A 22,168-nucleotide genomic window follows, 5' to 3' on the forward strand; every position below is an offset into this window, starting at 1 on the left:
CTCACATCCATATATGACCACAGGAAAAACCATAGCTCTGACTACATGGACCTTTACTGGCAAAGTAATGTCTCTGCTTTTTAATAAGCTGTCTAGGTTGGTCATAACTTTTCTTCCAAGGAGCAAGCATCTTTTAATTTAATGGCTGCAGTCACCATCTGCAGTGATTTTGGAGCCCCCCAAAATAAAGTCTGTCACTGTTTCCATTGTTTCCCCATCTATTTGCCATGAAGTGATGGGGCTGGATGCCATGATCTTACTTTTCTGAATGTTGAGTTTTAAGCCAACTTTTTCACTCTCCTCTTTCACTTTCATCAAGAGGCTCTTTAGTTCTTCTTCACTTTCTGCCATAAGGGTGGTGTCATCTGCATATCTGAGGTTATTGATATTCCTCCTGGCAATCTTAATTCCAGCTTGTGCTTCATCCAGTCCAGCATGTCTCATGATGTACTCTGCATATAAGTTAAATAAGCAGGGTGACAATACACAGCCTTGACGTACTCCTTTCCCAATTTGGAACCAGTCTGTTGTTCCATGTCCAGTTCTAACTCTTGCTTCTTGACCTGCATACAGATTTCTCAGGAGGCAGGTCACATGGTCTCATATTCCCATCTCTTTCAGAATTTTCCAGTTTGTTGCAATCCACACAAAGGCTTTGGCATAGTCAATAAAAGCAGAAATAGATGTTTTTCTGGAACTCTCTTGATTTTTCAATGATCCAATGGGTGTTGGCAATTTGATCTCTGGTTCCTCTGCCTTTTCTAAAACCAGCTTGAACATCTGGAAGTTCACGGTTCACATACTGTTGAAGCCTGGCTTGGAGAATTTTGAGCATTACTTTGCTAGTGTGTGAGATGAGTGCAATTGTGCGGTGGTTTGAGCTTTCTTTGGCATTGCCTTTCTTTGGGATTGGAATGAAAACTGACCTTTTCCAGTCCTGTGGACACTGCTGAGTTTTCCAAATTTGCTGGTATACTGAGTACAGCACTTTCATAGCATCAGCTTTTAGGATTTGAAATAGCTCAACTGGAATTCCATCACCTCCACTAGCTTTTTTCATAGTGATGCTTCCTAAGGCCCACCTGACTTTGCATTCCAGGATGTCTGGCTCTAGGTGAGTGATCACACCATCATGATTATCTGGGTTGTGAAAATCTTTTTTGTATAGTTCTGTGTATTCTTGCCACCTCTTCTTAATATCTTCGGCTTCTGTTAGGTCCATACCATTTCTGTCCTTTATTGTGCCCATCTTTGCGTGAAAAGTTCCCTTGGTACCTCTAATTTTCTTAAAGAGATCTCTAGTCTTTCCCATTCTATTATTTTCCTCTATTTCTTTGCATTGATCACTGAGGAAGGCTTTCTTATCTCTCCTTGCTATTCTTTGGAACTCTGCATTCAAATGGGTATATCTTCCCTTTTCTCCTTTTCTCCAGACTATACAGTGGAAGTGACAAATAGATTCAAGGGGTTAGATCTGACAGACAGAGTGCCTGAAGAACTATGAACAGAGGTTTGTGACACTGTGTATAGGAGGCAGTGATCAAGACCATCCCCAGAAATGCAAAAAGACAAAACGGTTATCTGAGGATGCCTTACAAATGGCTATGAAAAGAAGAGAAGCAAAAGGCAAAGGAGAAAAGGAAAGATATACCCATTTGAATGCAGAGTTACAAAATAATACATTGTAATATTTGGCAATTAAAGTCTCTATTATCATTCTCATAGAAATTCTCCTTTTCATTACTGAAGACCCCATTGTATGGATGTAGTTATTGTTTAGTGGCTAAGCCATGTCCTCTCTTTTGTGACCCCATGGATTGTAGCCCCACCAGGTTCCTCTGTTTATAGACTTTCTCAGGCAAGAGTACTGGAGTGGGCTCCCATTTCCTTCTCCAGGGTATCTCCTGGACCCAGGGATCAAACCTGCATCTCCTGCATTGCAGGCGGATTATTTATGGCTGAGCAATCGGGGAAGCCCTCTATTTGTTTGTTTATTTGTTTATTCAATCACTATGTGGTGGGTATTTGACTTGGTTTAGCTTTAGGTAATTATGAATAAAACTGTGCCTAAGTCTTAACATGGACAAATTATTTCATGTCTTTAGGGTAAATACCTAGGAGAGGTGTGGCTGGATCATGTGGTAAGTGAAAATTTAACTTCACAAGAAGCTGTTTTCCAAAGTGGCTGTACTGTATCACATTCCCACATCAAGATATATATGTTCCAGTTGCTCTCCACCCTTAGCTAACAAGTTGCTCAAGCAACTGGTCAGCCTTTTGTAGTTATAAGCATCCTGGCAGGTGGATAGTGCTATCTCATGGTGGTTCCAACCTGTATTTCCCTGACAACTAATGACAGTTAACACCCTAAGGTATCTTTATTCGTGATCTATTTTGGGAGACCTTAGAAGTGACTGTAGACAGGACAGAGATCAAAAAAGGGATCCTATAAAGTTTTCTGTGAACTCCTGAGCTCAACTCTGAATTGCACATGTGAGGGTCTGACCCCGAACAGCATACCAAAGTCACTGAGAACTGATCTACACAGCAGACCACTGCTCCCTGGGTGGTACTCGCACAGGACAGGTCTGAACAGGCAGGACAAAGGTGTTGAAAACTGAATTGACATTGGAATCACAGCCTACTGAAGGCAAGTAAAAACTTGCAACTGAACCTAAGTGGGTCATTCACTACCAGAATGAATAAACAAAAAGTTACCATTTTTATAGGGTTTAAACAAGGCTCCAATCTTATAATATATGATTCAAAATGTCCAGAATATAATCTAAATTATTTGACATTTAAAGAACTAGTCAAATATCAACAGCTTGCAAGGAAAAAATAATGCACACCAACTCCAAGATGAACCAGGTATGGGAATTATCAGACTAACCTTAAGGTAATTATTATAGCCAGGTAAATATTAAAGAGGTAAGATTAAACAGTCTTGAAATGAAATAAAAGAAACAGACAGAAGAGGTTAAAAAAATAGATTTCAGAAGTAAAAAATATAACCAAATTTTAAAATTTACTGGATGAGTTCCACAAAGAATAGAAATGACAAAGGGGAGTCAATTTGAAGACAAATAAATAGAAATTACCTAATCTGAACAACAGAAAAAAAATAAAGTAAAAGAATAGAGTTTTAGGAACAGTATCAAAATGTCTAATATTCTTCTTACTAGAATCTCAAAAGGGGAGGAAAAAAGAGTGCCATGCTGAAAAAAAAAAAAAAGTAGAAGAAACAATGGCTGAAAACTTCCCAAATCTGGCAAAAGACAAAAATTTATATTTCAAGAAGCTTGCAGTGTCACTTCAATTGTGTCCGACTCTGTGCGACCCCATAGACGGCAGCCCACCAGGCTCTGCCATCCCTGGGATTCTCCAGGCAAGAACACTGGAGTGGGTTGCCATTTCCTTCTCCAATGCATGAAAGTGAAAAGTGAAAGTGAAGTCGCTCAGTCGCGACCCCATGGACTGCAGCCCACCAGGCTCCTCCATTCATGGGATTCTCCATGCAAGAGTATCAAGAAGTTATCAAGAGTTTCAAGAAGCTTAGAAAATCTCAAACAGGAGAAATTCACATCTAGATATGTCACAAAGTACTGAAATCCAAAGACAATGGGAACAATCTTGAAAGTCGTCAGTGAAAAATGATACATTTATATAGGAAGACAATTTAAATGACTGTGAATTTCTCATCAGAAGCCATGAAAGCCAGAAGGCAATGACACACACACAAAATTTTTTTAAAGAATAGTCAATCCAGAACCCGGAGTTTTATATCCAAGGAAAATATCCTTTAGGAACGAAGGCGGAAATAGATATTGTCTGTGATGGAAAGCTAAAAGAATCCCCCACAGCCAGATCTGTTTTAAAAGAAATGCTCAAGAAGGTTTTCTGGGTAGAAGAGAAATGATAGCAGAGAAAACCTTGGAACTTCAGGAATGAAAGAAGAGAAATGGAAAATATTTGGATAAATATAATAAACTATTTTTTCCTCTTAAGTTTTCAAAACTATGTGTAACAGTTGAAAGCAAAATGTATAACACTGCCTGGTGGGAGTTTATAGATATAATACATAAACCACAACTGCAACATAAAGTGGGGGAAGATAAAGGGCATGGTGGCAAGATTTGTATGTTCTTCTTGAGGCAGTAAACTACTTCTAGGTAGAACTGTAAAAAATTACGTAAACTGTAATTCCCAGAGCAACCACCAAAACAAACTTTACAAAGAAATACAGTAAAAAATACTATAGTTAAAATTATATAATAAACATCCATACAATACAATGGAAGGCAGGAAAGAGGAAACAAAGGAATAAGAAACAGATGAACAAAAAGAAAAATAATTAAAAAGCAGAGCTTAATCCAAACATATAAACAATTACATTCAATGTAAATGATGCAAATACACCAACTAAAAAAAACTGTCAAACTGAATAAAAAAACAAGTCCCAACTATGTGCTCACTTTAAATAGAATGGTATGGGTAAGTTAAAACAATGGAAAACATATACAATGCAAACATAAAAGAAAGATGGAATGGCTATATTAAGATTAAAGTAGACTTCTGAGCAAGGAAAAGTACCAGGTAGAAGGAGGGATAGTTACTGTTCAGTCATTAAGTCATGTCTGACTCTTTGTGACCCCACGGACTATAGCACGCCAGGCTCCTCTATGCATAGGGATTTCTAGGCAAGAAGACTAGAATGGGTTGCCATTTCCTTCTCCAAGGGATCTTCCCAAATCAGGGATTGAACCCGTATCTTCTGCATTGGCAGGAGGATTCCTTACCATTGAGCCACCAGGGAAATCCAAGGAGGGATAGTACATAATGTTAAAAGAGTCAATTCACCAAGACAATATAACAATCCTAAATGTGACATCTAACAACAGAACTTCAAAACACATGACAAAAACTGATAGTACTGAAAGAAGAGACGAGTCAATCTACAGTTATAGTCACAGACTTCAATATTCCTCTCTCAGTAGTCAACAGAAAAAGTAGACAGAAAATCAGCAACAGATACATAAGAACTGCAAAAGTGTCACTTAACCAGATCTAAATGACATTTATCATAGATCCTACCCAACCACAGCAGAAAACATTCAAGTACATGTGGAACATTTAAACAGACCACATCCTGAGTCATAAAACAAACTTAATAAATTTAAAAGAACTGAAATTATACAAAATACGTTCTTTGACATGATGGAATTCCATAGAAATCAATAACAGAAAGCTATCTACAAAATACCCTTCTCTCAGTGAAACCTCATAAAAATTAAGCACATTTCCTCTGAGTCTATAATAATGAGCCATCCTCAGGAGGCAATTTGTGAGCCGTGATATATCTCTTTAGAATAATCTATCTCTTTAGAACTCCATAGGAGTCAATGTCAGAAAAGAAGCAAACTTTTAGTTTGCAAAACAAAGCTCTCCCACCTTTAGAACATCAAAAAGTCTTTATTCACCAACTTCAAGCTTTAGTTTAAAAATTACTTAAAAAAAAAAAAAAACTCATCTAAAAAGCTGGAAACAAGTGGAGATATTAACTGAGTAATGAATAATTTAAGAATTTTTGCGAGATGCCACAAATAGGCATTATTTGCCATCTGTGTTAAACTTCACATAATTTTTCCAATACTAAATATCAAAAACTGCATAGTAAGTAATCTTAGCTAAGTAGCTGGTTCAGATTCATTGTCTTTTTTTTTTTCCTTAACAGAAAACCTACATATACAAAATTCACTGTCACAGAGAACATTGATCTGCAGATACGCCTGACATTACTGACTGCTGCAGCTACTGTCAGATTCAGTTAATACATTTGTTTATTTTTTAAGCTGATATGTCGTATGACTCAACGTAGACTAAACGACAAAATGTCTGATATCAGAACATTATCTTTATCCAGTCAAAGAAAAATGTTATTTTGGGAATGAAGCACACACCACAGGCATACCTCGAAGCAATAAAGCACTTTACTAATAGTATAAAGGATCTGTTATTTATCCTACTTATTAACAATCATAAATAAGCAAGTCTCTAATACCCACTAGTCTTTTAAGGGGCTAGCTAAACTAATTACCTTCAAACTTTTTATTCATAAGAAAATAACTGAGAAATCATTCAACACCACATATTTTAAAGTTGGTATCTAAAAGATTTGATTTTAAATTTAAATAGTTTCTAACAATGTGATTTCTTGCATAATGTCAATTTTTATTTATTTATTTATTTTTTTTATCTTTTAGCTGTGCTGCACAGCATATAAGATCTTAGTTCCCTGACCAGGGATGGAACCTGTGTCCCCTGAATTGGCAGTTTGGTGTTTTAACCATTAGATCACCAGGGAAGTCCCAATTTTTATTTTTTAAATAAAATTTTACACTATTATTTTAGGTGGAGCCAAATAAAATACTATAGAGATTTGATTCCCAGAATCAAGTTTTAAAATTTGTATGAACACTCTTCTTCAACAGGAGGAATTTTACAGCTTCCCTTTTTCTTCTTGAACTTTTATTCCATTCCATTTGCTCTACAGATTGCTACTCAAATGGGATATACTTTTATGCTTGAAAGTCCTTCATTGATCACCCTATAATACTTCAATCTATAATAATACATATGTATGCATGTTTAAATTTCTATTAATTTCCTTTACTTAATTTCCATTACCTTAATGCCCTATTACATTTTTGAATTCTAGATTGAATTAGCACAATAACTACTGGTATACAATTTACCAATAAAGGCACAGTTTTATTACAGATTTTGATAAATAAACCTAAGTAATAATTACTGAAAATATATCTTTTAATGAGATGTTTGAGTGATGCTTTTATGATACCATTAATCACCAAATTGTCCCTTCTATTTTTGGTGCACTGGAAGTTTGTAAAACTTCAATCTATAGTGTGATTCAGATGGACAGAAAAGTATGCCTTTCTTCAGTCAAGTGGGAGAAGAGGATGTGAGACTGAATCCCCACTGCCAGCAACCTTCTCAGGCAGACCAGTATTAAGAATAGGTATGGAAGACCTGGAAATTTATTTCCTTAAAGTTATCCAAACTAACTGTTCTCTTCCTTCTCCCCAAATATACCCAGTTTGAAAATCACTGATTTAGACTATTTCCTCTACTCCCAAGGGGAAATGGCAAAGAAAGACAAAAAGTTACGTTTTGCTTTTAAGCCTACCTACCAAACCAGTTTTCTATGTAGAAAAAATTGAATGCAATGTACTGTTACCCTATGTTTTCATTCCTTTACCAATACTAAAGAAGAAAAGTGTAACCATTAGGAGTCTGTCCAGCACTACAACAAATTGTGATCAATACTAACTGTATGGGTGGCTAAATCAAAGGATCTCTTCATACTCGTTCAGTTCCTTCAATCCATTTGTCTCACACTAATCTTCATATGCTTTAAGATGCTCAGTTCATCATTATCATATCATGGAACCAATCCCTATTACTGTTTTCACTAGAGAAGTCTAGCTTTAAGGAGATGGAGGGTATTTAAATAAATTCAATCATTCATTCAAATGACTCCCTCTAATGCCTCATTAAGAAAGTCAATGTAAAAAAATACAACCAATGCTACAATGTTGAAATTTAAACAGAGCAAGTTGTTTTTTTTTTTAACTTGCCTTCAGTAGGCCAGCTATAAAGTATCAAACTGTATGATACAAAAACCCCATAAATTTTTTACAGAAAAAAAATGCAATGTATTCTTTTTTCATTAGGAAAAGTATTTTAGAATGTGTAAATATAAGCAATTTCTGTTCTATATTTAAATTTGGAGCTTACTGTTATTTCTTTAATAAAACTACTTCACAGGATCATGAGCAGTTCTCATAATTTTTACTTTTGTTAACAACTTATTTACAGATAATGAGTTATTAAATGATAATTTTGCACTCCTTGAGATATTTTTAAAAGCTAATGAGCATGATGGTCATACAAAATTTTAAGTGAAAGATCTAGGTCAAATGAATGGAAAAAGCAGAGAGCCCTTGAAAAAATGTTCCCATATTCCTGGTCTTTAAATTCAAGTTTGCTTTGACCAAATCATACCTGAACTTGGTCTTTGTATTCTTAACAACTTATCTTATGAAAATCTATTTCCTTCACCACTCCCATTGAATATATATTTGCTAATGATATGATTCTACAAAGTTAAAGTACACAGTCCTGAATCTGTTTACAGTTTTGTCCAACCTGGCCAACACTTTATCTCACATAATTCTTTGAACGCATTTTCCTTTTTTAAGATTTTTTTTAAAATATAAATTTATTTATTTTAATTGGAGGCTAATTACTTTACAACATTGTAGTGGTTTTGCCATACATTGACATGAATCTGCCACGGGTGTACATGTGTCCCCCATCCTGAACCCCCCTCCCACCTCCCTCCCCATACCATACCTCTGGGTCATCCCAGTGCACCAGCCCTGAGCATCCTGTATCATGCATCGAACCTGGACTGGTGATTTGTTTCACATATGATAATATACATGTTTCAATGCCATTCTCCAAAGTCATCCCACCCTCGCCCTCTCCCACAGAGTCCAAAAGACTGTTCTATACATCTGTGTCTCTTTTGCTGTCTCGCATACAGGGTTATCGTTACCATCTTTCTAAATTCCATATATATGCGTTAGTATACTGTATTGGTGCTTTTCTTTCTGGCTTACTTCACTTTGTATAATAGGCTCCAGTTTCATCCACCTCATTAGAACTGATTCAAATGTATTCTTTTTAATGGCTGAGAAAGATTTTTTTAAATTTTAAAAACATTTTACTGGCCAATGGTATTTATTTTTAGTTACAGAATTTACCAAGTGAGGGCAGGAACAAATTGTTGTGTTCCTGTGTCATTCTGAAAGTAATTCATTTTCTGATCTTTTAATCCACTTCTTCCTGTTTGGTCTTGTCTGTTTCTGGCTAAGTTTCCAGAGGCAGGCCAGGAAACATGGAGGACAGAGGCTGCATGGGGAACACTGGGGGCAAGGTGGCTCTGGCAGCAAGGGCTGGGTCGGGTAGCTGGGGTGGCAGGGGGCTAGTGAGGCTATGGCTGGATGGACTGGGGCCAGAAGGGCTGCTGCATGAACACTGGAAAGTTTGGCTGGTGCTGTTGGGTTGGATTCATGGAGTGTTGGCCAGGGACTGGCACCATTGGTTGCTGGGGGACCATGGGCTGTTGAGTTGACACCATGGTGATGAGATGAGGCTGCAGGGTGAGATTCTGGGGAGTCTGCTGGGACATCACAGGAATGATTTGGTGGTGCGGCCAACCACCAAAGGAAGGGTATGGGTGTCTTATCACGTTCTGGTACCACTTCAGAGGGGTAAGCACTTCAGAGCTGAAGTTAATACAACCAGGGTGCCCAGGATGAGGTGGTAGCTTTTATAGGGAGAGGGAAACGAAAAGAAAAAGAATGAGGGAGGGGAAGGCAAGAGGGATAGGAAGAAGGGAGAGCAAAAAGGGGAGGGAAAGAGAGAGAGTGTTTGTTTTTTTTTTAAGTACTTTCTCATTTTCCACCATCTGTGTTTTAAAAAAATAAAAACACATCTAAGTTTTAGACACTGTATCTGAAGATTTAGGGGCCACATCCTAAAGTGGTATTTAGCATTTGGTTCTCAATCTTCATGAAAGTCTATTACATTACAAAATATACAAGCACGCTGTTCCTAAAGGTGAGATTTTTTTCATATGAGGCTATACTTCAGTTTGCTAAAGCAAACTGGTGACTCAAACAGAAGCAAATATCCTGTTTGAGTATCATTTTACAACTTTGCTTTCCTTTTAAACAAGGTGCCACTCAGGTTAAAAGAGAGAGAAAAGGGAGAGGTCCAACGTACAAAAGCTCCTTAATGTACAAAATCAGATAAGACCAAAAGTCCTTTATGCACATTTGATTATCCATAGTATTCTTAACATATGAACAGGGTGAGAATATCTAAACTGTTGGCATTCCTTAAAGAAAACATCCCAGTACAAAATGCCAGAAGTATATTCACTTCGGAGATGAAAAAGCATCCATCTGTTCATATATATATATATATATATATTTTTTTTTTCCCCCCAGTTGAATTTCTGGCTCCAAGCAATTAAATGATGCCAGGAAACAATATCAATTCAATTTTCAAAATCAAGTTCACTGACATATGCTTTCCACATGTCTCATAACTCCTAAATGTCTTTATCATCTTGACCTCTTTCCTAAGCCCCAGAGCCTATCTTCCAACTGTACACTAGGTACTTATAACTGGTACATCCAGTACCACCTCCAATTTCACTCCTCTTCCATCTAAAGAGAAAACACACACACACACACTTCTTCCAAGTAGTTTTTTTTCCCATTTCCATGATCACTCTTACTAATCCAGGCTCAAGGTCTCAAAGTTATGCCTTGCTCTGCCTAGATACTCTGTCCTACTGTCTCACTGTTAATTCTGCAACTCTTCTCACACAATTTCTCATATATCTCATCCTCCCTTTTCATTCCATGGCATCCCTCTAGATAAAGCACTTATCTCCAAAAGAAAAAGATCTTATTCCAAATAACTGTAAAAACCTGCCCAGTCTCACTTCCTGTAGGACTCTTTCCCTGGTGATACATTTTGTATGAATAGCACCACACTGTCCTTATCAAGGGCTTCTGGGTAATTCAGGTGGTAAAGAATCTGCCTGCAATGCAGGAGACCCCAGTTTGATTCCTGGGTCGGGAAGTTCCCCTGGAGAAGGGATAGGCTACCTAGCCCAGTATTCCTGGGCTTCCCTGGTGGCTCAGACAGTAAAGAATCCACCTGCAATGTGGAAGACCTGGGTTCAATCCCTAGGTTGGGAAGATTCCCTGGAGGGCATGGCAACTCACTCCAGTATTCTAGCCCAGAGAATATCCACGGACAGAGGAGCCTGGCAGACTGTATACAGTCCATGGAGCTGCAAAGAGGCGGATGCGACTGAGTGACTAAGCACAGCAAATCCTTATCAAAGAATTCACACTCTAGCAGAAGATACAAAAAACTAACAACAGAAGTAGATAAACATTTTACTGATGTTAAACAAAAAGCTCTAGGAAGGCAACAGAGTGACAGTTACTGTACCAAAGCTTTCAGAGGAGGTTACAGCTGAACTGGAGAAATGCATACCAGACAGACAGCAGCCCAGTACCTGAAGGTTCACATTTTTGGAGGACAAATAGCTTAGGGCTTCCCAGGTGGCTCAGTAGTAAAAAATCCACCTATCAGTGCAGGAGATGCAGGAGAGGCAGGTTCGATCCCTAGGTCAGAAAGCTCTCCTGGTGTAGGAAATGGCAACCTGCTCCAGTATTATTGCCTGGGAAAATCCATGGACAGAGGAACCTGGTGGGCTACCAGTCCATGGGGCTGCAAAGAGCCAGACATGACTGAGCACAGCACAGCACAAGTCATTCAGTGGTGGGTGAGAGGTAGGAGAGAAGGCTAGAAACGTGTACAAGGCTAGAAGGCTAAGTGTCAGACTTGATCCTATTAAAATGTGAAATAAGCAAAGACATAAGAATGCTTTAAGTTTAGTATGTTTTAGTATGCTTGTTTTTAATATATATACTTTAGAACAAAGTAACACAAAGCACTAACAGAACTAGACACATCTACCATAAGTGGGACCAATGATAAACTCCTTATTGTATATTCTTTGGATTATAAAAAGACTGCAGGAAAATTAAATATGAGGAAGTATTTTGTACATGTTTATTAGATCAGATTGGTTTATGTTATTTAAATCGTCTGTGTCCTTACTGATATTTTTGTCTTCATGATCTAAAAATTACTAAGAAAGGCATGTTTAAAATCTCCTACTGTAATTATGGATTTGTCTATTTCTTAAGATCAGATATTATATTTCTAGACTGTCTATTTGATTCTTTTTTATTTTATACAGATTCCAATTTTCTGATGACAGAAGAATTATAACATAATGCCCTGCTTAATGACACAGAAAATGCTACTCAAGAATAAGCTTTTCAAAAAAAAAAAAAAAGAATAAGCTTTTCAGTCCATTTTTGGACCAAATCTAACCTTGTATGCTGTTCAAAACAGCTTGGTTTTATTTCCCCCATGCTCCTTCCTTTGTCAGCAATCTACTTCAAGCCAAACATACCTCAATATTTAGAGCACATTAGTACTGCTCAGTCAGACCTCCACTTTATGCAGAGAATGGTTGCCCACATGATCAAAGGAGTTTAAATTCGCACATACATACACACACACACAAAACCTGAATTAGTTACAGACACATTATCTGGTCACATTTCATACCTCTCTTCTTTTTATGGGTGGTTACTTGCCCTTTTAAAAATTCCTGTCAGTTGATAGAGGGCAATTCTTAAAGTTGACTGAAACTATAATTCAGTTTCATTAAGTTTCCTTTAGAATAAACACACTAAACCATCAGAGGATTTTTTTTTATAATGTCTTCAAAACCATGAAGAAAGAAAAGAATAAAGAATGGTAAACAAAAGGCATACAAATCAGCACATTGTGGTTTAAAAAAAAAAAAATAGAAAGAGGACTGCTGCATGAATAGGTTGAGCTTAGGCTGTCACAATAACAGGCTTTAGCAGAAGACAACGACTATTCACAGGCCTTATTAGGATAGTCACTCCCTGGATGGAGCCTGAGGTTTGAGAGACATGGAGAGAAGCAAGGCCACCCACGTAGGTAGCTAGATATACTGAAGCAATCCTGGCAAGGAAGGTGAAGGTTCTGGGGGCCAAAGTACTTCCTCACCCCCAGGAGAAGGAACTGTTTGTTTTGTTCACACCGTGTCTTTAATACGGTATATAGGATGTGGAAAAGGCTCAGTAAATATCTGCTTGGTAAATAAATGATGCCCACAAGTTATTTCACCACTAAAGCCTTGACTTCCTGTAAAGCAATAGAGTTGGACTAGATCAATACATTCATTTTCAGCTCTAAAAGTCTCTACTACTTTGAGCTAGAATTTCTCAATACATCACATAAAGTGTCAGTAAAGTTACTCCAGGACATCTGGGTTTGAATATATGCTTAGTCACAAGGTTTCACAACACCTTACTCACTACAGTCCAGCGGAAGATAAACAACGACTCTGCCCTGTTGAAACTACTGAAACAGTATGTATGTTTCATGCGTACACATATATGTTGAAACTCACCAAACTATACACTTCAAATTTGTCCAGTTTATTGTATGTCCATTACACCTTGATAAAGCTGTAAAAACACACACACACACTCACACTCTCAAGAAACTACTGAAACTGCTCAATATTGCTAAGGCAGTAAGAGATACAAGCTAGTTATTGTAGAAATAACATAGAATATGTCTGACCACCCAGCTAAAACAGGAGAGAAGTAGATGCTCACAAAAACAAGAATAGGGACTTCCCTGGTGGTCCAGTGGCTAAGACCCCAAGTTCCCAATACAAGGGGCTGGAGTTCCATTCCTGGCCAGGAAACTAGATCCCATGTGCCGCAATTAAGACTCAGAGCAGCCAAATAAGTTAATGTAAAAAAATAATGGCAGCAGCAAAGCCAAGCTCCTTTAGATGCTTGAAGACTCAGAAAAACCTGTTGCCTGGCTTAACCAAATAATTTTACTTACTGTGAAGGAAACACACTTACTTTTTAAATAGTATCACATGTATTTATCTTCCTTAGTCAATTGTCAATTAGAAATTATTTTCTAACCTTTAACAACATTCCCCAAAAAGGAAAAATTAGTTTTAGTCCATTATTTTAGACAGGATCTCAAATAATGAAGTAACTTGACAACATCACAAAACCACTAGTTCAAGAAATCTGGTTTTATTAAATATATTTGCTAAAGGGAATTCCCTAGCAGTTCAGTGGCTAAGACTCCAAGTTTTCACTGTGGAGAGTGTAGGTTCAATCCCTGGTCAAAGAACTAAGACTCCGCAAGCCCTGCAGAGTCTTAAAAACGAATATATTAATATTTGCTAAAGACTGAAATGAAATTAAACATTAAAATATATCCCTTATCTTTAAGATTTATTAATGGTTTTCAAACCACCTCTAATTGCTACAGGCAGAAAGTCTGGCTTATATATTTCATACCCCTTTCTAAATAGTTCGACTCGCTAGTTATATATAAGAAACATGGGTAGAAACTGTAGGAGAATCAGAAAAGTATAGAAAGTATCAAGTCCTGAAACTTAGTACCCAATTTGGGTATTCTTGGCTTGACATAAAAATTCACAGAGTTATTCAAATATTTTAAAGAAGGCACATTAAGAGAAATGTCATAAGATACTTTATAATGTGACTGACTGCCAAAAAAAATAATAGGGTAAGCGAAAACCCAAGGCAGCAGTCCCCAACCTTTTTGACAACCAGGTACCACTCTTGTAGAAGACAATTTTTCCATGGAGGGTGGGGGGGATGGTTGTGGGATGATTCAAGCACATTATGTTTATTGTATACTTTATTTCTATTATTATTATTATATCAACTCCATTTCAAATCATCAGGCATTAGATTCTGGAGGTTAAGGACTCTTGACCTAAGGCATTCACCATGGGTAGATTCTAAGAAGAGAAAAAAGTTTTACACTGATAACATTTTCATGGATTGACTGTTTCTTCTGATTACTCTTAATTAAATTGTCTAAGCCTGTGCATAAAAACAAAAAGTTGTTATTCAAAGGATACCAAAGTTTAAAAAGAACAATAGCTGTTTTCATAAAACTTAAGAGAAACGGTAAACAATTCAAGCTGACTGATTTTATGTGCCTCTTCATGTGATCGGTGTAATGGTCTTGCTGGAAATTTGGACCTGATAATCTTATCATGAAGAAATAGACAAATCTAGAATATGGGCTGTTCTGTGGGACAACTGGACTGGACACTTCAAAAGATTCACCATCATTAAGAAAAGAGACTGTTAACATGACTGTTTTAGATGGGGGAAACTAAAAAACACAAGAGGCACATGCAAAATGCTGGAGCCTTGACTGCATCGGATCAGGAAGAAAGGAGCTGTATGGGATATGTGGGGGGGTAATACAGGAAATTTGAGTTACATGCAAATAGCATGTGGGATGACAGCACTGAGTTACTGTTGATTTCTCAATTACAGTAATGGTACAAGGGTTATATAAGAGAATGTCCCTGTATTTAGGAATTACATACTTGAGAGGTATTTACAGGTGAAGTGTCATGAAATCTGCAACCTACTTTTGGATCATCTGACAAAAGAGAGGGGAGAGAGAGAGAGTGAGTGTGTGTGTGTGTGTGTGTGTGTGTGTGTGTGTCTGTTTAGGGGAGAGGAGCAATATTTGTGGTTAGATAACTGTTGGTGAATTTAAATAAAGGATATACAGGTGTTCGGGCTTTCCTGGTGGCTCAGTGGTAAAGAATCTTCCTGCCAATGTAAGAGATGTGGGTTCGATCCCTAGTCCAGGAAGAGCCCCTGGAGAAGGAGATGGTAACCCACTCCAGTATTCTTGCCTGGGAAATCCCATGGACAGAGGAGCCTGGCGGGCTACAGTCCACAGGGTCACAAAGAGTCTGACATGACTTTGACTAAACAAAACATACAAGTGTGTTCATGGAGTTTTCTTTTAATTTTACTGTGGGTTTGAAATTTTCAAGATTTAAAAACATCATAATTCCTTGAAGTTTATTTGCTCTTTTCCACCCAGAGTATGCTCAGAAAAGTTAAATGAACAAGGAGGAAAATATAGCAAATCCAGGGCTTTACATACCTTCCACATCATACCAGTGTGCACCATTCGTGATCCCATCTTTAAAAGTCTCATCTTCATCTCCAGGACAATGAGGGGCACCAGTTTTCATTATGGGATGGTGTGATGCATAGGCTTTCGCCAGATATCTAAATACTTCATCATCTGAAGTTTTGCTATAGACTCCAGTGGCCTTATGTTCTGGAGAATCATCAAAGGGATAGCTTGCTACCACCGAGCCACCGTGCAGGTTTCCGGAAAGCACGAACCTTGGAAAATCAAAATCACACATCACTTTTTAAAAGGCACAGAAAACATATATTCTAAAATTCTACATCTTTTATCAATGAACTTAGATACTCCTCTTGAGACCTAGAAAATTCTACCAATGGTTATAATTTGACCAAACATAGAAGGAAAATGGAAAGAAAGCATTATCCATTCAACAAATTTCAAGCAGTTTTTACAATTCCTTAACTTCAAATAGCTTTAAAGAATTTTCCAATCATTGAAAAAAAATAGCTTAATAACACAGTAGAAATTAATGTTTTAGGAGATGTCTTATTCAGGGACCTCTATTAGGTTGAACAATGTGAACTTGCCAATATCCAACCATGTTTTGACCTACAAAAATGACAACTTCATAGAGTTCAATCTAATTCTTGTACTTCATTATGGGTCAATCTCATAGAAAGTGTGGCTTACAGAAATAAATATTTGTTGAATACATGAGTTGGGTTAATAAGTTTCATGCTTTTTATATTACTGTCCAGAGAGTATTTTTGAGATTTGGAGACAAATAAATTAAAACAGGATGTGTTTTGCCTCATTCCAGTTTCACAATACACTAAACTCACATTTTCGAGAGAGACGCCATAGTTGGGAAGCTTGGTGGTGGGGTTGGGGGAGAGACCCCACACAGTGAGTTGCTTCCAGAGAAACACAATACAGAACATTGTATCGCTGCAAAAGCAGCTCTCTTTAGGACCAAGGTTCCTGGTTGGGCCATTAAAAAATAAACTGACATGAAGATAAGGCTGCTTCTATAAAAAGAAACATTTTAATTTTTGTTATGTTTTTACTTTTAAGTGAACCCACTTACAATCCAGTCACATTTATAGATACAGAAATACTGAAGAACTCCTTTTATGGTAAAAGCTAAAGGCAAAAACATGCTGCAGCCCTATTTATACATTTTCCACTCATGTAACAGCTCAACCTATTTCTATGGCTGGAGATTAAACACTTTTTGCAGTTGAAATTGGATTTTTTGCTTCTGCCTTTTTGTGACTGAAAGAAACTGACCTACAGAAATTCTAAAGGGGGTTGATCTATAACATTTTATATGCTTGAAAGAGAATTAAGTCTATGATATGTTTAATTTGAAAAGTTAAATATGATTAGTACCTCTCAGAGGACGTCAAACAATAAAAATTACTTGTAACACAGAATCTGTCCTCAGAAGACAGAAATGAGCTGATAAAGACAGTGAATAAATATCAGAATAGACTATGAAAAAAGTCGAGTTTAATAACTAATATAATTACAGTTAGCACAATTCCAGACACCAGAGAAGACCGTTTGGTGTCGTGGCAACAGCACAACCTCTGAAACCAGGCAAATATGGTAAGAACATTTGGTTTCCCAGACAGGTCACTCACTACTAACATGATCGGGTAGAGTTGCTGCCTCTAAATCCATTGAACCCTAGTTTTTCTCTCACCTGTTAAATGGGGATTGATGCTACCTGCTTCCTAGGGTGGTTACGAGAATTAAATAAGGTAATACATGTACAATGTCTTCCAGCACAATGACTGCTTTCAAGCATCTGCTCAACAAATGTTCCTTTCTTTGGAGATATTTGCATCCTGCTCAGGAAATCACTGCCTTACAGACTATCAATCCACCCCCAACTTCCAATGCCAGAAAGAATGATACAGAAGCAAAAACTAAGTGTATATTCTAACACTCTAACTCCACCTTACCCAACCCTCCTCCATAGCAAGGTATTAACTATTTACTTTTTGGCTTCTATGCTTTAAATAATTGAAGTACTTTCCCCCCCAGCAATGACTTGGGGAAAGTTATAAGAAGGCCAGCCCAGTTCAGGCAATCCATTCAGCAACAAATTTTCTTGAGTGTCAACTGTAAGCCAAATGTTCTAGACACTAAGGAATACATCAGAGAAGAAACAAATACAAAGATGCCCTCGTGGCATTCGTATTCTAGTGGATAACTGAATATTCTAAGTAAGTGAAGCATGTTATTTTAACTATATATTTTCAATTAAGACTTTAAATTCCAAGATTCTCTGCTAAAAACTGTTTCTCACTTTGTCATTTCTTCTAACACTTCTCAGAAATACTATTAAAGTAGCCTAACCGAATACCTTTAGAACAATGAAATGTTTGCAGTCTACTCCAGGGATAAATTATTAGACTTTCCTTACTCTACTTACATAGTTTTAGAAGTACCAGTGCCATTCTAGTAAGGACAATTTCAAGAGAAAGTGATACCTATTATAGTGGCTATAAGATTATTGCTTTTAGTCTTTGTCAAACCAATTTTGATATCAATCCAATTTTATTTGAAGGGTATTTTAGTTTCCATTCAAATCAGTTCTCTTAAGTGTTTTTTACACTTGACTTCAATATCATATATCATTTCTTGCATAAGATTTAAAGTAGCTGCTTAATATATCATAAAAATTATAAACAAGTCTATAGATATTAAAAAATCCATCTCTAAGTTAATTCTGTTATGGTCCCCAGATAAATCTGTAAATAACTGTAAAAAATTAAGAAAACTTGATGTCTGATAAACTAAATTCTAAAGGTTTCGGGGAAGTGTACTCACCCCAGTAATACAATGCTTTTCACAAACATACCCAAAAAATCGTTTTTGCATAATCTACTAAAGTCTAAGAGGCTATATTTAAGTAAAGAAGCGTGCCAAAAATATGAGGGTCAAGTAAACTATAAAAGATTTTAATGATGGAGTTAAAATCTTATATATTTTCCTAAGCATATGAGTCAACTGTCAACAGTACAAAATCACTGAATGGGTGAAGTATAAAGTGAAACAAAGAAAATCAACTTTACTTTCCTAAGCAGGAGAAAATGAGTTTTAAAATCTTACATATCCAAAGCAATAATGACAAAAAAATCTATTTCTAATACAGCTGGGTGGCTAGGATATCGAGAAATTATGCAAACGGTTTACTTCACAGAATACACTGAAAAAGGTACTTTCCCTATACTGTCTGTGGTTTTAGAATTTCCTCTCCATAAAGCTGACTCTATATTTAGGAATCAATCTCAGATCATGCATGTGCTTATTTTTTACTTTATTCACATATCCCTTGTTACTGAATAATCATTAACTAATACGCATTTTGAGTTATTTGTGACTGAGGATGGATGGGTATACTTTTACCCTAAACACTCACCTATTTTTCCTTCTGATTTAGAGTTACATTTGAAAAGAAGGAGGATATGACTAGGGTCATATCCTAGCCACAAAAGAAAGCAACTTTCTGTGTAACACCAACCAACACAGATGAGCTTTTCAAATCGTCACAAGCTCCTACCATTGAACTACCCAGCCTGGACCATACCTTGTAATCATTAAATACTGGTGATGTGAAAGGGTTGTCCAGAGAGCACATTTTTGCTTCTAAATTTAAAGTTCAAAGCTTTCAGTATAGTCTCAAGGTGACTTGCACCAAGACAGCTTATTTTTATTTTTGGTCACAGCAGAACTAATACTGAACAGGAATATCTACTCACAGAATTTACATCCTTGTAAAGGTCATGATGGAGCATTTTAGACTGTTTGCATTGCTTAAAGTCACACTTCTTATGCAACTGTTCAGAGAGCCTGACATCATTATCTTTAAAAGAAAAATCTTCCCAGAAAGTGTATGTGAAGTTAATGCCTCCCAGGGATTAATGCCTACTCCTCTCAGAAGGAATAAAGTGAAAGCGAGGAAGAGAAAACGAATTTAGAATTGTCATAATGTTCATGAATTTTTCAAGGTCTGCTACATACATACTGAATCTTGTAGAAGAGATACTTCTAAGTCCTACAGGAAAACACCTGAGTTCATTATTGCTTTTATTTTATCCGTCACTTAGAAATCTTCAGATCGGGATAGAAAGCTTAATTGCTTCACAAGCCTATGTCATTGTTGTTTGGTCACTAAATTGTGTCCCACTCTTCTGTGACCCCATGGGCTGTAGCCACCAGGCTCCTTCTGTTCATGGGACTTCCCAGGCAGGAATACTGGAGTGGGTAGCTATTCCCTTCTCCAGGGGATCATCCCCACCCAGGGATCGAACCCATATCTCCTGCATTGGCAGGCAGATTTTTACTGCTGAGCCACCAAGGAAATCCTCTACAAGTCTTAGGAAGATACAAAAAAGAGGATTATGTTGGCAAGGCCAATAGCTGAGAAAGCGAAGAGGTGCCTGGTCACTTTGGACATGATTCCATAAGTTCCCTCTTTCTCTATTCCTCTCCTCCTTTTTGCTGAAAATCCTACCCATCTCTCAAGACTCAAGTTCTCCCTCTTTCACAGAGATGACCCCTATTATAGCAGCCCACACATGTTTTGTCAGTAGGAGAAATTCCTGTAAAGCTTAACTGGGTACATAAACACACCTCCTCTATATTTAGCATAGTCTCATGTCATACACCTATTTCTTGAGGTCCTCATGCTTCTTTTAATATTTTAAATCCCACGTGGCACTCACTAACACCTAAGGTGTGTTTGTGTGTGTTGTGTATAAATGTGACAATTAGCCATTCAACTCTGGTCCACTAATAATGCGCATAAATGGAATCAGAAACCCTTCAGAGTCTAAAATGAGGCTGCTCCCAGGTGAAGGTTCCAGATCCAGAGGAGTTCTCTGGCCAGCCATATCTATAGGCTCCGTAGCTGAGTCAGAGGCAAAGACTGGAAGAGAATCAGTTTTTATCAAATATCAAAGAGAAAGACCCCACGGGTGTCATCTGTGGGCTACACGCTGCCTTCAGGGCTCAGAACACTGACTAAATGCCTGAGTCCAGTTCCAGCTACTTCTGTAATATATAAATGATTTTCATACTATGTAAATTATTTACAATCTGACTCTTGATCTCCCCCACATGCAAAACAAGGATGAGAATGCTGCCTGTCTCATCAGGTTGTGTCCAACATAAACTGAGATCATGCAGTTCAGGGGGTTTAGCACAGTGCCTGTAGTCATGACATAACCGCAATTTTGTCAGTTTATCTATAAAATAAGCGAGCTGACCGAGGTCATCCTGAAGGTCTCTTCCATCGCTTATTCTACTGTCCTGCGAGAACAGGGACTCAAAAGGCAGAAAGGAGTCTCCCCTACAGCCAAACGGCGGCTTTCTGCATTCTTTGAATAAATGACATCCTCCAGGCAGCGCTTCTCCGACAATTATCATGAGGACAGAGGCTAAGCGGCCTGGGCCCTAGTTCCCTTTATGGGGTGTCGCCCTCCGCCCTCACTACCCCAGTCCCTTAGGCCTGCGAGCACTGTTTGAGCGCCTACGGAGTGAGGGACCCTGCCTGTGCCCCGGAGGGATGCGTGGATGGGGAGGTGAGTGGAGGGCGGGCGGTACTCACTTGTTCCTGCGGATCCACTCGATCAGGGCGCGCACCTCGGGCACGTCGTCCAGGGACGGGGGCTCGCCAGTGCTGAACTGGTCAGGGAAGCTGCGGTTGAGGTCGCGGCCGCGGCTGTTGTCGCGGCCGCTGGCCCCGGGAGGGTCGCTGTCGCCGAGGCCGCAGTCACCCTCGCGGGCGCGCTCAAAGCCGTCGGGGTTGAGGCTGGGCAGCACGTACACGTCAGTGGTGTTGAGCAGGCGGACCAGACGCGGGTCCCCGCGGCGGTAGCCGGCCGCCAGCTCGCGGGCCAGGTAGACGAGCACCTGGCGCGACACGGTCTCGTCCCCGTGCATGTTGCCCACCAGCTTCACCTGCGGCCGGCCAGGCAGGAGCGGCCCCGCCGCGTCGGGCCCCAGGTCGCCGTCAGGGGGCGGTGGCCCCAGGCCGGCCGTGAGGCGCAGCACCCACAGCGGCCGGCCCTCCACCGAGCTGCCGATGCTGAAGAGGCGGGCCAGCCCAGGGGGCCCCGCGGCCGCCGCCTCCCTCAGCGCCGAGCCCAGCTCCTCTTCGTGGTAGTAGCGGTCAAACTGGCCCTCGTCCTCCTCGGCGCCCGCGCTCGTTGTCGTCGTCGTGGTCGCCTCCGCCTTCTTGATGTGCGCGGCCCTGGCCGGGCTCCGCAGCAGCTGCAGCAGCAGCAGTAGACACAGCAGCAGCGGGAGGCGCCCGGGCCGCCAGGGCGGCCGCGCGTCCCAGCCACTCGCCATCTTCCAGCAGCTCCGCTAACCCCGGCTCCGTTCCCCCGGCTCC

The 22,168-nt window shown here is 38.9% G+C and overlaps 1 protein-coding gene and 1 pseudogene across 1 annotated transcript in view; both read right to left on the bottom strand.

Moving 5' to 3' along the window:
- The window catches only part of CPD (carboxypeptidase D), a 72,092-nt gene extending 49,924 nt beyond the window's left edge, over positions 1-22,168 (bottom strand). The window contains exons 1-2 of the mRNA XM_086359897.1: positions 21,380-22,168; positions 15,763-16,010 (exon numbers count right to left, since the gene is read on the bottom strand). Of these exons, the coding sequence (XP_086216023.1) occupies positions 15,763-16,010; positions 21,380-22,125 (994 nt within the window). The 5' untranslated portion in view covers positions 22,126-22,168. The remainder of the gene's footprint in view (positions 1-15,762; positions 16,011-21,379) is intronic.
- Positions 8,689-11,814, bottom strand: LOC147352397 (amelogenin, Y isoform pseudogene; annotated as a pseudogene).

This window comes from Bos grunniens, chromosome 19 (genome assembly GCF_055505025.1).
Source record: "Bos grunniens cultivar Pamir isolate PY7600 chromosome 19, Bosgru_T2T1.0, whole genome shotgun sequence".
Taxonomy (NCBI): Eukaryota; Metazoa; Chordata; class Mammalia; order Artiodactyla; family Bovidae; genus Bos; species Bos grunniens.